Here is a 16,082-nt window from a genome sequence, read left to right as displayed (position 1 = left end):
CTACGAGGTAGAAATAAAAATTGTTTCTTCCAGAATGATTTTGCGAAACCTCATTTAAACGACCTTGCCAAGGGCAACTTTGTCTGAATGTCAACGTTCCTCTTCGTACAAGTAATGTCATGTCAAGATAAAGTTTGCCTGAAGTTCTCACATATTTAGTATTATACTGAAGGTATTTATTCACAAAATGCTGGAGTATTTCAGCGGGTCAGGCAGCATCTCAGGAGAGAAGGAATGGGTGACGAGACCCTTCTTCAGACTGATATTATATATTATACTGATATTATAGTATTATACTGACATTATTTGACTGTTTCCTGGATTTATTACCTCTGAAAGCTCAGGACTTCCATCCAAACTGCACTAATCTGAGTGCAGCACATTTTAGAATTAGATTGCGTTTGAATGCGATGAAACGGCAGCAAAGTTTTGGCTGAAGTCCATCTCCCGGCGGGGCAAGTCTAGCGTCAGGGGCGGCCTCGCCAACACTCAGCGGCGGCCACTGGCTGGGATGGAGCGGGGGCGAGATGGTGCCGTCTGGGCCGGACCTCTGCACCTCCTGTCCTCGCCCTGCTGGAGACTTTGCAACCTCTGCATGGCTTTCTTTTTCGCCCTTGCAGCCTACGTGCAGGTAGGTTCCCTGTTCACCGCGCACAGGTCTGCTTCTGCACACACACACAGTCTGCAGGCTAAAGTCCACCCTCCCACTCCGGTATCAAGTGTTTACACGGCATTAAGCTCCAGACTGATGAGGCTTGGGTGTAGGGAAATAACTGCAGATGCTGGATCAAATTGAAGGCAAACACACAATGCTGGAGTAACTCCGCGGGTCAGGCAGCATCTCAGGAGAGAAGGAATGGGTGACGTTTCAGGTCGAGACCCTTCTTCAGACTTCGGGCTCGTCTGCCTATTTCACTGGGGAACAGCAGTGTGTGCGTGAGAGTGTGTGTGTGAGTCTGTGTGTGTGTGTGTGTGTGAGTCTGTGTGTGTGTGTGAGGGTGTGAGTCTGTGTGTGTGAGTCTGTGTGTGTGTGTGTGAGTGTGTGAGTCTACTGTGTGCGTGTGTGAGTCTGTGTGTGTGTGAGTGTGTGTGAGTCTGTGTGTGTGAGTCTTTACTGTGTGTGTGTGTGTGTGTGAGTCTGTGTGAATGAGCAATTAGCAACTGTGGCTGAGCAATTAGCAACTGCCAGAGGTTTGTCTCAACACTGAACAGATGTCTGGTCACAGGGGAGACGAAGAACTGCAGGTTTGTTTTTCATATCTAAGAGCACAGTATGTTGCAAAGTAGCCGCAATTGCACACAGGATTTAACCCGGAATTTAACATTTAAGTGTTGGAAATATGGTTAACATTCCCTTTTTAATAAATGCTGAGAGGACTTGCTTATTTTCAGTGAAATAAACGGCCAGTTGTGTACTTGAGTGCAAGGCGCCAGAGTGACACTACACTGTCCAGCGAGCTGTGGAGTCCAGGGCAGTTACCACAGACATTGCAAGGCTTCTGCCTCCTGAACACTCATCCAGTGTTCATCTCCCTGGCAGGTGGGTGAGGTTTCACTTTAAAGTAGCCCACCATTCCAAGATTCATTCCATCATTCCAAGCAGTTTACAACTAGGGTTGCCAACTTCCTCACTCCCAAATACGGGACAAGATGGCGTCACCGCCCCATGTGACCTCACCCAGCCAGCGACCCGCCCGGGCAGCCGCCATTGGTGGAGCGGGAGCACGTGGCCACTGGCTGGGTGAGGTCAGGTGGGGCGCGGGTACTAATACGGGACAAGGGCGGTCCCGTACGGGACAAACTAATTTAACCCAAAATACGGGATGTCCCGGCAAATACGGGACAGTTGGCAACCCTATTTACAACCCAGCAGTATGAATATTGATTTCTCCAACTTCAAGTAACCCCTGCATCCCTTCTCTCTCTGTCCCCCACCCAAATCGTACCAGCTTCAAAGTAGTCTTGTTGAGTCTCATTGTTGGTAACTCGTTTTCGCCTAGCCCACATCTAACAATGGCCTGTTCCCTTTAGCATTGTTACTTTTTTTGCATATCGTTCATTCATTTGCTTTGTATCTCTCTACGTCACCGTTTATATTTCATTTCCCTTTACCCTGACTCTCAGTCAGAAGAAGGGTCTCGACCCGAAATGTCACCTATTCCTTTTCTCCAGAGATGCTGTCTGACCCAATGAGGTACTCCAGCTTTTTGTATCTATCTTCGGTTTAAACCAGCATCTGCAGTTCCTTCCTGCACAACCCATGAATCAAGCTCCATCTCACTGGAAAATGATCTATCCCAATCCAAACGTGCCACGTCTCATTTCAATATCCTTTCCTTCATTTCCTGACTTCTCTTCCTCTGACTGCCTGTAATTCTTTTGTTCAAGCCTATGCCAAGGCTGAGCCTGTCCCTATCAACTCAAGTTTATTGTCATGTACAAGTAGGGTGAGGTAGAGGTATAATGAAAACCTTGCTTGTAGCACCATCACCAGCACATCAACTTTGACAACACGTGAATACATCAACTGCACAAGACAATGAAAGCAAAAAGACCTTGCGAAAACAAGACATGAATACATAACTCAATTAGAAAGATATGTCCATGATAGTGCAAGAGATGGCCAGAGTGTTCTATTGCTGAGATAGAGTTAGAGATTTGCAGGTCAGTTTAGGAAGCTGATAGTTTAGATACAGCACGGAAACAGGCCCTACAACCCACCTGCACTGATCAGTGATCCCTGTACACACTGAGAATAATTTTATAGACTGAAAGTAGGGGGTGGTGGGGGGGTGGTTGTTGAAAAGCTGGAGGTGAGAAAAGACCAGGACCAATCAGGGTCGGCCTCAACCGACCTTGGCCTGGTGGACCTTCTGTTGGCTGGAGAGGGTGTGATCTCAAGAGGAAAACAATAGGAGACCTATGGTACTGGTGAAAGGACTAGGGTGGTGGAAGGGGGCAAGGAGATGCCAAACTCATCCCTTCCCACCCAAACCACTGCCACCCCAGATACTGTAACCGCAGGAGATGCAACACCTGACCCTATACCTCCTCCCTCAACTCCATCCAGGGAACTCGACAGTCCTTTCAGGTTAAAAAGAGGTCCATATGTACCCCCTCTCACCTCATCTACTGCATCCAGTGCTCCCGATGTGGGCTCCTGTACATCGGTAAGACCAAATGCAGATTCGGCAACCGTTTCGCTGAACACTTACTCTCAGTCTATTTAGGCCTATGGGATCTCTGGGTTGCCAACCATTTCAACTCCCATTTCCATTCCCACACTGACCTTTCTGTCCTGGGCCTCTGTTGTCAGAGTGAGACCACATGCAAAGTGGAGGAACAGCACCTTGTATTTCGCTTGGGTAATTTACAACATCGCGATATAAATGTTGAATTCTCTAATTTTAAGTAACTTCTACTTACACTCCCCCCGCCCCACCCCACCCCACCTTGCCCCCTTCCTCCACCCTAGTCATTGCACCAGTTCCCCAGGTCTCCTCTCTTGTTGTTTTTCTCTTGAGATCACACATTCCGTAGCCAACAATGGGCCTGCAGGCACCACCTTGTCTAAGGTCATTGATGGCTGGCCCTGATTAGTCCTAGTCTTTTCACAACTCTAGCACTTCACCACTCACCCCCTACTGTCAGTCTGAAGAAAGGTCCTGACCCGAAACGTCAGCTATCCTTTTTCTCCAGAGATGCTGCCTGACCCGCTGAGTTAATCCAGCACTTTGTGTCTCTCAAATTTATTCTGTTAACTGCAAAGTAATGAACTGATCAAAGAACCCACAGGTATTTACTACAAAGCCAGAAATAAAGGACCATAGTTAATGCAATATATTGACATGGTGTTGAAGGTACATTGGGCTGGTATTGGGAACAAAATGATGCCAATTCTGGATACACTGGGTCTTTTGTACAGTTATATATTTAGAAGAGGGTATTATTTGTAAAGGTAATACAAGTACCATTCAGGAACATTATTTGCAGTTCAAAGTTTGAAGAGGGAGCTTCTTAAATATATATTGAACTATCAATACTGACTGTGGGTGCTGTCTGTATGGAGTTTGTACATTCTCCCACATTCCAAAGACATGCAGGTTTGTTGGTTAATGAGCTGTAAATAGTGTGTAGGATTGAACTAGTGTAAGGGTGATCATTGGTTGGTGCAGACTCGATGGGCCGAAGGGTTTGTTTCCACACTATATCTCTAAAAAGAAAATCTCTAGAATGTGCTACAAAAATGTTATTTAATGTTAAATACAATTAATTCCACAAATTTAATCTATTGTAACAAGTTTATAATTGCAAGAAAAGTAATTGAATAATCCCATTTATTTTGTTTGTAAATCTCCTTTCTTGAGCCAACACCACTCCTTCATTGCCACCAGGAACTGTTACATTTGAAGGGGGATCCTATTCCTGCTCGCACTGATTGACTTGCAACAGGCTTGCTGCAACTGGGGAAACACAGACACACACACAACTCTCCAAACACTGGTACTGTGCATGGACCTTGGACACTTCAAATAATTACAACCATGTAGCGACCATAGAGAATGGTCCGGGTCGTCGAACCCTCAGATTGGCCAGCAAGGTCACGTGTGAGCGCGACCGTAGGGATTGGTCCAGAGAGCGACATCGCTGATTGGACAGCGTTGTCATGTGCGCTTTTGGCGCCCGAAATGTTCAGTTCAGAGAAGTCTTCGAAGAAGACAGTGAGTTTTTGATGGTTGTCCTTTACCTTGTTGTTTAACCTTTGTATTCGAATATTGCTGCCGCAATAAACTTCTTCTACAACCAACAAGTTTCCGGACTCGCCATAACCTAAAGCTGCCTGTCGAAGTTGATTGGCAGGCAGCAAAGTGAAAGCAGAATGAAAATGGCTTTATGAAGGAAAATTAATTACTGTTAAAATATATCTTTTCTCGACATTCCGTCATTAATTTTAGTTTGTGCTGTTTTTAAATAGACTGTGTGACCATGTAGCAGGAAGGAAAGGCCAAGATGACCTTTTAGGATATTCAAGGCTTCATAACCCTGACAGAGACTTGAATATCATAAAAGTGTTCCAAGTGGCTCAGCCATAGTTTTATGTCTATTTTATTTTAGAGATACAGCATAGAAACTGGCCCTTCAACCCATGCCAACCATCAATCACCTGTTCATACTAGTTCTGTATTATCCCCCTTTTGCATTAACTCTCTTCGGAGCATTAGGGGCAATTTACAGAGGTCTTTGGGATGTGGGGGGAAACCGGAGCATCTGTGGGAAGCCCACGCGGTCACAGGGAGAATGTGCAACTACATAGAGGCAGCACCCAAGGTCTGGATCGAGCCTGGATCTCTGGCGCTATGAGGCAGCAGCTCTACCAGTTGTGCCACTGTGCTGCCACAATCTAGTATTAGATTTAGTTAACCAGTGAAATTGAGTTGATTAGGTATTTACAGTTTGGAGTTTAGCAAAATAGAAATGATCTTATTGAAAAATATAAGATTCTGGATTCTGGTCTCCTGGTAAAAGAGTGGCTGTTTCAGACCAGGATGATAAGGAACTTATCCTTATCCTCTTTGAGAATGTGAGGGGAACAGGCATATAGAACATCTGTGAAATTCCTGGAGTCAGGATGAATGCAGCAGTTTGACCAGTAATACCAATGATACCAGCAAACTGGTAACTTGTATGTAATGGGGTTTCTAAACGTAGGAGAAGAGTGCACTTTATTGATTCCCATTGTGTGTTATCTAGATCCTTGATTGTTCAAAATTATATAATCTGCATATGCATCTTCTGCTGTGAGCAGACATATTGGAAAGTGATTTATTTCTTAGTTTAAGCCACACTCATGCAATCATCCAAATAGTAAGGCTGCTTGGTGATGCCTGTAAAGGGAAATATCAACAGGTTTGCTGAAGAACCCACTGTAAATATAAATGCCACTGACATCTCTTGTTCACTTGATACTCTGCAAAGAAATGAAGTTGCTTGATCAGCAAACCAATTCTGAAATATTTTTTAAAAATTGTCCACAGGTTAATGATCCGGATGCAGGAATTTGGATTGTAAGTATGCTTCATCACAGAATACATTCCCCAAACCAATTTTGGGTCATTTAGCTGAATTGCCAATATTTGTGCAAACACAATTTTTTTTTAACACAAAGTAGACCTTTAGAAGACTTTGGGATAATGTATTAATCAATATCCTGTTAGATAAAATTTAAAGTGCATGGTATTATGGATAATATATCGGCATTTATTGCAAATTGGTTAATGGGCAGAGAAAACTTAGTAGGAATAAACTCTGTTCATCGTTAGGTTGGAAGACTGAATAATGTGGTCCTGCTGGGATTGATGATTGGCATCCAACTAGTCACAATCTGGATCTGTGATTTTGATGAGGTGATTTCATGAATGATAGGAGGAGAATTAGGCCATTCGGCCCATCAAGTCTACTCCATCATTCAATCATGGCTGATCGAACTCTCCCCCTCAACCCTGTTCTCCTGCCTTCTCCCCATAACCCCTGACACCTGTAATAATCAAGAATCTGTCTATCTCCGCCTGAAAAATATCCATTGACCTGGCCTCCACAGTCTTTTATGGCAATGAATTCCACAGATTCACCACCCTCTGACTAAATAAATTCTATGCAGTATGTCAACGTTTGCTGATGATACAGCAAACAATGAGGAGGTAATCCTTAATTGCATGGGGAAAACATAAAGTGCATTAAGAACTCAGCGGGTCAGGCAGCATCTGTGAAGGAATGGACAGGCAATACTTCAGGTCATAACCCTTCTTCAGACTGATTGTAGTAGGGGGGAGAAACGTGGAAAAGAGAGGTGGGGACAGATCCAAACTTGGCAAGTGCCAGGGGAATTGAGTGGAAGAGTAGAGATGTCTTATTCCACTCTTTAAGGTCCTGCTGAGACTACATCTTGAATGGTGCAAAAAGTTCTGGTATCCCTGTCTAAGGAAGGGTGTAATGTAGTTGAGAGAGGGCAGTGAAGGTTGACCAGATTGGTGTCTGGAATGATGAGTTTTGTTGTATAGGAACACTAAGCCTATAATCTTTTGTGCTGAGAAGAATTGGAGGTGATGTTCACAATGGCAGGCAGTGGCGAGTGGAGTGCCGCAAGGCTCGGTGCTGGGGCCGCAACTATTTACAATATATATTAATGATTTGGATCATGGAATTAAAAGTAACACAGGCAAATTTGCAGATGACACAAAGCTGGATGGCAGTGTGAACTGCGAAGAGGATGTTAGGAGGTTGCAGGGTGACTTGGACAGGTTGAGTGAGTGGGCAGATGCATGGCAGATGCAGTATAATGTAGATAAATATGAGGTTATCCACTTTGGCGGCAAGAACAAGGGGGCAGATTATTTTCTCAATGTTGTCAGGTTAGGAAAAAGGGAAGTGCATCTAGACTTGGGTATCCTTGTACACCAGTCACTGAAAGTAAACATGCAGGTACAGCAGGCAGTGAAGAAAGCAAATAGCATGTTGACTTTCATTATGAGAGGATTTGAGAATAGGAGTAAAGAGGTCCTTCTGCAGTTGTACAGGGCCCTGGTGAGACCACATCTGGAGTGTTGTATGCATTTTTGGTCTCCCAACTTGAGGAAGGACATCCTTGCTATTGAGGCAGTGCAGCGTAGGATGGCGGGACTATCATATGAGGAAATATTGGAAAGACTAGGCTTGTATTCACTGGAATTTAGAAGGATGAGAGCGGATCTTATAAAAAAAGTATACAATTATAAAAGGACTGGACAAGCTAGATGTAGGAACAATGTCCCCAATGCTGGAGGAGCCCAGAACCAGGGCCACAGTCTAAGAATAAAGGGGCGGCCATTTAAAACTGAGATGAGAAAAAGCTTTTTCACCCAGAGAGTTGTGAATTTGTGGAATTCTCTGCCACAAAGGGCAGTGGAGGCCAAGTCACTGGATGGATTTAAGATAGTTTTATAGAGCTCTAGGGGCTAGTGGAATCAAGGGATATGGGGAGAAGGCAGGCACGGGTTACTGATTGTGGATGATCAGCCATGATCACAATGAATGGCAGTGCTGTCTCGAAGGGCCAAATGGCCTCGTCCTGCACCTATTTTCTATGTTTTTCTGTTATTGAAATATACAGAATTGACTGGGCACACATGAAGGTATCACAAAATGCCGGAGTAACTCAACAGGTAAGGTAGCATCTAGGAGAGAGGGAATGGGTGACGTTTCGGGTCGAGACCCTTCATCAGACTGGGCACACATGAAGATGATACCTCCTCTGACTGGGCATCAAATATCAGGGATAACTTTCTAAAAGTTAGGGATCAAATATCCAAGACCAGGAAGGACGACGGAGACTCGGTTGCGAGACAGAAATTGATGAATTTTTGGATATAATAGGATCATGATGCATGTGGTTAGTGCGGGTGTCAGGGGTTATGGGGAGAAGGCAGGAGAATGGGGTTGAGAGGGAAAGATAGATCAGGCGGAGTAGACTTGATGGGCCAAATGGCCTAATTCTGTTCCTGGAACTTATGAACATGAAATTTCAGCCACAATTTTTTGAATGGCCTGATTCTGGTTCTAGTCCTTAAGTTTGTTTGTCTCCTTTAATCGATCTCCTTCCTTTCGCAGGTTGCTTACTTAATTCCTGCTGCATTATCCTTCCTTGTTGGCCTGAATCCAACAGTCACAGGTACAAAGCACATTGTCATTGAGTTGGTATAATTGCACTGAATTATACTAGTACAATTCAGGCTGACCTTGTTACCCATGTTTTCAAAGGGGATGGTAGTGTGATGTGAGTAAAGGGTGCAAGATATCAGTGTGACACATTCACAGGAAAAACTTGCTTGTACCTTGTGTCCTTGTACCTTGGCAGTCACCCAGAAAAGATATGGCAAGAGACAAGAGTGTTTAATTGTCATATGGAGCAAAATGGAGCGATTAAATTCTTTCTTACACAACAGGTTTGTAAACACAGTTCACACAATAAAAATATAGTGCAAAATAAAAAGCCCAAAGTCCCTGCTGCAACCAAGGCAGTTCTTATTTCAGAGTCAAGTTGGACTTTGTAGTGTTTAATAACCAGTTGGTTGTTGGGAAGAAACATAGAAAGTAGGTGCAGGAGTAGGCCATTCGGCCCTTCAAGCCAGCACCGCCATTCAATATGATTATGGCTGATCATCCAGAATCAGTACCCTGTTCTTACTTTTTCCCCATGTACCTTGATTCCGTTGAGCTAAATCTAACTCTCTCGTGAATACATCCAGTGGATTGGCCTCCAGTGCCTTCTGTGGCAGAGAATTCCACAGATTCACAACTCTCTAGGTGAAAACGTTTTTCCTCATCTCAGTCCTAAATGGCCTACCCCTTATTCTTAAACTGAGATCCCTGGTTCTGGACTCTGGAATTAACCTGGTGAATCTACGCTGCACTCCCTCAATAGCAAGAATGTCCTTCCTCAAGTTAGGAGACCAAAACTGCACACAATACTCCAGGTGCGGTCTCGCCAAGGCCCTGTACAACTGCAGTAGGGCCTCATTGCTCCTATACTCACATCCTCTTGCTTTAAGGCCAACATGCCATTAGCTTTCTTCACTGCCTGCTGATGTACAAGGACACCCAGGTCACGTTGCACCTCCCCTTTTCCTAATCTGATGCCATTCAGATAATAATCTGCCTTCTTGTTCTTGCCACCAAAGTGGATACCTCACATTTATCCTCATTATACTGCATCTCCCCTGCATCTGCCCACTCACCCAACCTATCCAAGTCACCCTGCAGCCTCATAGCATCCTCCTCGCAGCTCACACTGCCACCCAGCTTTGTGTCATCCGCAAACTTGGAGATGTTACATTTAAGTCCTTCATCTAAATCGTTAATATATATTGTAAATAACTGGGGTCCCAGCACTGAGCCTTGTGGTACACAACTAGTCACTGCCTGCCATTCTGAAAAGGACCCATTAATTCCTACTCTTTGCTTCCTGTCTGCCAACTAGCTATCCATGTTAATACCCTACCCCCAATACCACGTGCTCTAATTTTGCACACTAATCTCACGTGGGACCTTGTCAAAGGCTTTTTGAAAGTCCAGATACACCACATCCACTGGCTCTCCCTTATCCATTCTACCTGTTACATCCTCAAAAAATTCCAGAAGATTAGTCAAGCATGATTTCCCCTTCATAAATCCATGCTGACTTTATCCTGTCACTGCTTTCCAAATGCACTGTATTACATCGTTAATAATCAACTTGAGCATCTTCCCCACTACCGATGTAAGGCTAACTGGTCTATAATTTTGTTTTCTCTCTTTCTCACATCTTGGCCAGAAGATGTAGCTTCAACTTCACTAAAATGGACTGTCTGGGTGCTTATCTCATTCCAGTGTTTGGGAGCTTGTAGGCAAACCTTTTATCTGCATTTTCCTTTTTCACTGTGGTAATCCAGAAGTGATGGGTTGGTGAAGTGCTCTTGAATATCCTGAACTCCTGAATAAATATAAACACACTCCAATATTACATTCATTAACCATCTGTGTGAGAAATGGGGTAAATATATAAACCAGTTGGGTGTTTTAGAAAATCCTGTAGAACAGAGCCGTCTGATGTTTCTGGTCAGAATGGTTTTACTCTCTTTGTGAACACTTTCAACTTTTGTTTTCAGAAAACTTCATCTGGAAACATCTGTCATTGATGCACATCTGCATGTGTTTCATGGTGGCCACACTGTGGGCTTGGTACCTTCATCAAAATGCAAAGAGCAGTATTTTCCATGAAGAAGAGGGCCGGTATGCAGGTTTAATGATGCACTTGCATTTCTGAATTGTGTTAAAAGCTTGTGGGTTTTCTTTAATTTTTTTTGTATTAATCAGACTTTGTGCTAATATTTTAACTTTTTTACCATTTGTGTGTTTTCATACCACTCATTATTCACCATCCATGACGTTGGATGGAGTTAGATGCTGCCAGGCCTTGTACCCCGGCTAATTTTGGTCAACATACCTGTGAGTTCATGAAGCAGACTGTATGTTCAGTTTGACTTGAACCTCTGGATCAGAATCGGCCTGAAACATCATTCAATCCAGTTTAAACTATCTCGGCAGGATGACAGATGTTGCCTTTCAGGCAAGATACTGAACCCTGGTACTGAACCCATGCACCAGGGCCAGGCAGATGGGAAAGATCTAGTGGCTGTTTCATGAGACTTTCCTATGTTTTTAAATCAGTATTGAGATAGTTACAAATAAGTTCAGTTATTGAACAAAGAAGTTTACCTTGCATTGTTTGTTTTGCAGGGAATTTTTGGGATTAGTAATAATCATTATATGGATGCTGCTATGCCGAGATTCAGGAAAGTGAGTATTGAACAACAGTATTTCTCAAACTACCATGGGTATTTAATGAAAAATGGTTGCAAATAATTCAGGCTTAAACCTGCTTTCTGCAACACCTGCTTTTTAGACACAGGAATTGGTTTGCAAAAAAAGGACACAAAGTGCTGGAGTAACTCAGCGGGTCAGGCAGCATCTCTGGAGAACATGGATAGGTGACTCTTCCGGTTGGGACCCTTCTTCAGACTGATTGTGGTGGTGGGTGGGGAAGAAAGCTGGATGTGGGGAGGGCAGGACAAAGCCTGGCAATAATAGGTAGATGCAAATGAGGAGGGGAGCGGGGTTAATAGACAGATGGCTGGAAAAGGCCACCGATGAAAAGACAGAAGTCATGAGGCAAATGGATTGAAGAGTTGCAAACTGTAAAGCTAGAGAGGAAGGTAGGTGGAAGGGAAAGGGAGGGTGGACAAATAGATGCTAGTCCAGGTAGGGTGCGGTGGAAAGGGCCGGGGGGAGTATTTGTAAGTCACCATAAACTGGAGAATTTGGTGTTCATATTGGGGTGTAATCAGTGTAAGCGACCTCAGTGGAATGTGAGGCTTTGTTCCTCCAGTTTGCGTGTGGCAATGGAGGAGGCCCAGGACAGACAGGTCAGAATGGGAATGGGCTTTAAATGGTTAGCAACCGGGAGAGCCAGTAGGCCTTGGCAGATCAAGCACAAGTGTTCAGCGGAACAATTGCTGAGTCTACACTTGGTCTCGCTGATTTACAGGTTGCATCACTGGATGCAGTAAATGAGTTAGAGGAGGTGCATGTGAACCATTATTTTTCAGATTCCAGCACTAGCAGCTTTTGTATTATCGTTTATCACCTTCCAGTTGCTGTCTCTATCTTCACTCTCCCCTTGCTCCATTCACCTTTTTTCCCCCTCTTGGCTGCTTCTACTTGCATCTGCCTCCCAAATCCACCCCTCCCCCTCCCCCACCTGGCTCCATCTGCCCTGTATCCTTTACTGCTCCTGGATCCACTATTCCCCCTCTCAGCACTGGCTATCTCCCCTCTCCACTCTGTCTTGTTGTAAGGTCTCGTCCTGAAACGTCAACCATTCCTTTCCTCCGCACACGAAGGCTGCTCAACCTGCTGAGTTCCTCCACCAGATTGTTTGTTGCTCCGGATTTCAGTACTTAACAGTCTCTAGTGTCTCCTTTCTTTTTCTTCCTTAGTTTAAAATGAGTCAAAACATTTGGTTACTGTGTTCGATTGGAGAATTCTTGTGGTTAAAACCAAATGACTATTCTATAACTTGAAAGTGTGAAATGTTGTAAGCAACATATATGTGAGCACTTAGATTCTAAACTAATTCAGTTAGGCCATGGTATTTGTTTCCATTCAGGCTCAACATATTAACAAATGGCTGCCTATAATTTATCCAAGGGAGATGATTTATTTATTTCTATACTTCAGTTTAAGAAGAGCATGGTTTAAGGGGCACGGTGGCGCAGCGGTAGAGTTGCTGCCTTACAGCGCCAGAGACCCGGGTTCAATCCTGACCATGGGTGCTGTCTGTAAGGAGTTTGTACGTTCTCCCTGTGACCACGTGGGTTTTCCCCGGGTGCTCCGGTTTCCTCCCACACTCCAAAGACGTACAGGTTTGTCTTCAGTAAAATTGGCTTCGGTAAAATTGTAAATTGTCCCCCGTGTGTGTAGGATTGCGCTAGTGTACGAGGATCGCTAGTCGGTGCGGACTCGGTGGGCCGAAGGGCCTGTTTCTGCGCTGTATCTCTAAACTAAATGAAGAACTATGCTACTTTAAGCCTTTCATAGTACTATTCCATTGCGCATTCTCAATTTTAAAAAAAAAAATTCATTTTTTTTTTCAGGTATCTCAGTGGTTTTAGAATTTCTGCCGCTGTTTTTCTTACTGTTTTTCCATTCGTTACTTGGTTCTATTACTACATCAATAAAGAGCTTCGGACAGCTTGGCCAGACCACTGTAAAAACACCATTTAAGCCAGATGTAAGCAAAGAGTGGAACCCAGAGAAGGGCCTTGACCTAAAATGAATGGATAAGAGTTGTGATTCATACACAATCTGTCATTGTATAATTCTGATGACATAACTTTCAAATAATTATGTTGATTGTATATACAATGAATGTGTCATTTTAACATCTGAGAGAGATTGCAAATTGAAGTCCCAGTTTCGGTGTAGAAGATTGAATCTAGATTGAAACATGACCTGGGTATTATGGACCAAATGCATTTATTTGGCTTGTGGATGGATGGAGTCTGACTGCAATCATGATGCAGAAATTCTGAGCACTATTAGGCCTGAAAAGTGCTGGATATGGAGGAAAGGATATTTTATGAATGGGATGTGGCACAAGTTTGGATTGGGATAGATCATTTTCCAGTGAGATAGTGCTTCATTCTAGGAATGTGTAGGAAGGAACTGCAGATGCTGGGGTAAACCAAAGATAGACACAAAATGCTGGAGTAACCCAGTTGGTCAGGCAGCATCTCCGCTGAAAAGGAATAGGTGATGTTTCGGGTTGAGACCCTTCTTCAGACTGAGAGTCAGGCGAAAGTGAGACGAGAGATATAGACTGTGATATGGAGAGAGATAGAATAAATGAATGGAAGATCTGCAAAAAAGTAACGGTCCATGGTTGGCTATGGGCTAGGCGATAGCAGGTAATACAATGAAACTCAACAGGACAACAGCGAAACTCGTAAAATGACTAGGGTGGGGGAGGGACAGAGAGGGCATGCAAGGGTTACTCGAAGTTAGAGAAATCAATATTCATACCGCTGGATCATAAGCTGTCTTAAGTGAAATTTGAAGTCCTTTCCTCCAATTTGCATTTTGGCCCCACTCTGACAATGGAGGTGGACCAGGACAGAAAGATTAGTGTGGGAATGGGAATGGGAGATGGGAGGTAAAGTGTTTGGCAACTGGGAGATCATGTAGGCCAATGCAGACTGAGCAAAAGTGTTAAGCGAAACAATCACCAGTCTATGCTTGGTCTCGCCGATATAAAAGAATCCGAACCTGGAACAACGGATACAGTAGATGAGGTTGGAGGAGGTGCAAATGAATCTCTGCCTCACCCTGAAAGGACTGTCGGGGTCCCTGGACAGAGTCAAGGGTAGAGGTTTCGGGACAGGTGTTGCATCTTCTGCCATTTCAGGGAAAGGTACCTGGGGAAGGGTTGGTTTGGGTGGGAAGGCATGAGTTAACCAAGGAGTTGCAGAGGGAACGGTCTCTGCGGAAAGTGATAGAGATGGGAAGATGTGGCTAGTGGTGGGATCCTGTTAGATGCCGTGAAAATGGTGGAGGATTATGTGTTGTATGATGGGGTGAAAGGTAAAGTAATTGAGCAGAATACAAACTTTCCAGTGGGGAAACAAATCTACAAGCTTTGAGTTAAAGGGAACTCATTGATATGGTGATGCCACATTGTCTTCACAAAGCCTTGGCATACTGATTGACTTGGCATAATTTATGTCAACACTTGAGTATGTCTCAAGTTTAATTCAAATTGCACAAAATATGTAGTTTATATACTATGACTGGGTTCATAATACAGTAAACCCTCGTTATTATGATTTCAATTATAATGGACTGTTTCTTTAAGAACGCAGGGGCCCAAGCAACTGACAAGCCATTGAAATCTGTACAAGGAACTGCAGATGCTGGTTTAACCCGAAGATAGACATAAAAAGCTGGAGTAACTCATAGGCCAGGCAGCATCTCTGGAGAGAAGGAATGGGTGACGTTTCGGGTCGATACCCTTCTGACTGATGTCAGGGGAGGGGGTAGGCTCGACCCGAAACGCCACTCATTCCTCTCCAGGGATGCTGCCCGCTCGCCACTCCAATGCCCCACACCTGCCATTTTGTTCTCCATTTCTGAATGCAGGAATCAGCATCAGCAGCAGCGGTTAGACAATAGACAATAGGTGCAGGAGTAGGCCATTCAATGCGATCATGGCTGATCACTCTCAATCAGTACCCCGTTCCTGCCTTCTCCCCATACCCCCTCACTCCGCTATCCTTATTACCATTCCTCAGCTGCACTGGACAAGGTGGGCTGAGCGGCCTCCTTGTGCCACTGCGCTCCGCGTGGTGAGGGATGTCCCACTGGGCTATCAGTGATGGGGCTCCAGGATTCTGACCCGCTGTCCCAGCAGTGATATCTAACTCCTACTTAGTTACAGCAGACAATCGGCAATAATGGACACCATTTCCCCCTCTCCCCCTGCCTACAGTTCTTCACATGTATAAATTATAATGTTTGCTTCTTAATTGTTTTCTGTATGTCGTCTTGTTACTTGCGAGCAAAGCACCAAGGCAAATCTTTTGTATGTATACATACTTGGCTAATAAAATTTATTCAATTCAATTCAATTCAAACAATGGTTTACTGTAGTGGGTTTCAAGGCTAACCTTAAACTTTAGCTAACAAACTTAAAATTTGTTTCTGTATCTTATTTGAATGTTTTTCACTGCACTGAGGTATCAGTGACGTATGGTTCTTTGCAGCTGGAATTGAACTTTACGCCTAATATTTGCCGATCCTAATGTTCAAACGTTGTATTAGTTTAGTTTAGAGGTACTGCATGGAAACAAAGCCTTTGGCCCACTAAATCCACACCAACTATCGATCACCTGCACACTAGTTCTACGTTATTCACCTCTTGCATCGTACATACTTGGGGCAATTTAGAGAAGCAA

General features: G+C 44.0%; 1 protein-coding gene across 3 annotated transcripts; it reads left to right on the top strand.

The window, feature by feature from the left end:
* Positions 1 to 509: 509 nt before the first annotated feature.
* Positions 510 to 15,750, top strand: tmem220 (transmembrane protein 220). 3 transcript variants are annotated; one of them, XM_078401810.1, is made up of 6 exons: positions 510 to 631; positions 6,036 to 6,065; positions 8,644 to 8,704; positions 10,680 to 10,803; positions 11,311 to 11,370; positions 13,227 to 15,750. In XM_078401810.1, exons 1-6 carry the CDS (start codon positions 512 to 514, stop codon positions 13,354 to 13,356), a joined length of 525 nt encoding a protein of 174 aa, XP_078257936.1. In that variant the 5' UTR covers positions 510 to 511; the 3' UTR covers positions 13,357 to 15,750. The 3 variants fall into 3 exon arrangements, with proteins under 3 accessions (XP_078257936.1, XP_078257937.1, XP_078257939.1); XM_078401811.1 differs by lacking the exon at positions 510 to 631 and adding an exon at positions 806 to 1,245; XM_078401813.1 differs by lacking the exon at positions 510 to 631 and adding an exon at positions 4,651 to 4,721.
* The last annotated feature ends 332 nt before the right edge of the window (positions 15,751 to 16,082 follow it).

This window comes from Rhinoraja longicauda, chromosome 6, assembly GCF_053455715.1.
Source record: "Rhinoraja longicauda isolate Sanriku21f chromosome 6, sRhiLon1.1, whole genome shotgun sequence".
Taxonomy (NCBI): domain Eukaryota; kingdom Metazoa; phylum Chordata; class Chondrichthyes; order Rajiformes; family Arhynchobatidae; genus Rhinoraja; species Rhinoraja longicauda.
This window is presented reverse-complemented; position numbering and strand designations above follow the sequence as displayed.

What these genes read in the sequence shown, in the direction of transcription:
- tmem220 (XM_078401810.1), top strand. Translation starts at nt 512, where the DNA reads ATGGAGCGGGGGCGAGATGGTGCCGTCTGGGCCGGACCTCTGCACCTC. An exon ending in CCTGAATCCAACAGTCACAG is followed by an intron (nt 8,705 to 10,679) that starts GTACAAAGCACA and finishes TTTTGTTTTCAG; the next exon opens with AAAACTTCATCTGGAAACAT. An exon ending in TTCCATGAAGAAGAGGGCCG is followed by an intron (nt 10,804 to 11,310) that starts GTATGCAGGTTT and finishes TTTGTTTTGCAG; the next exon opens with GGAATTTTTGGGATTAGTAA.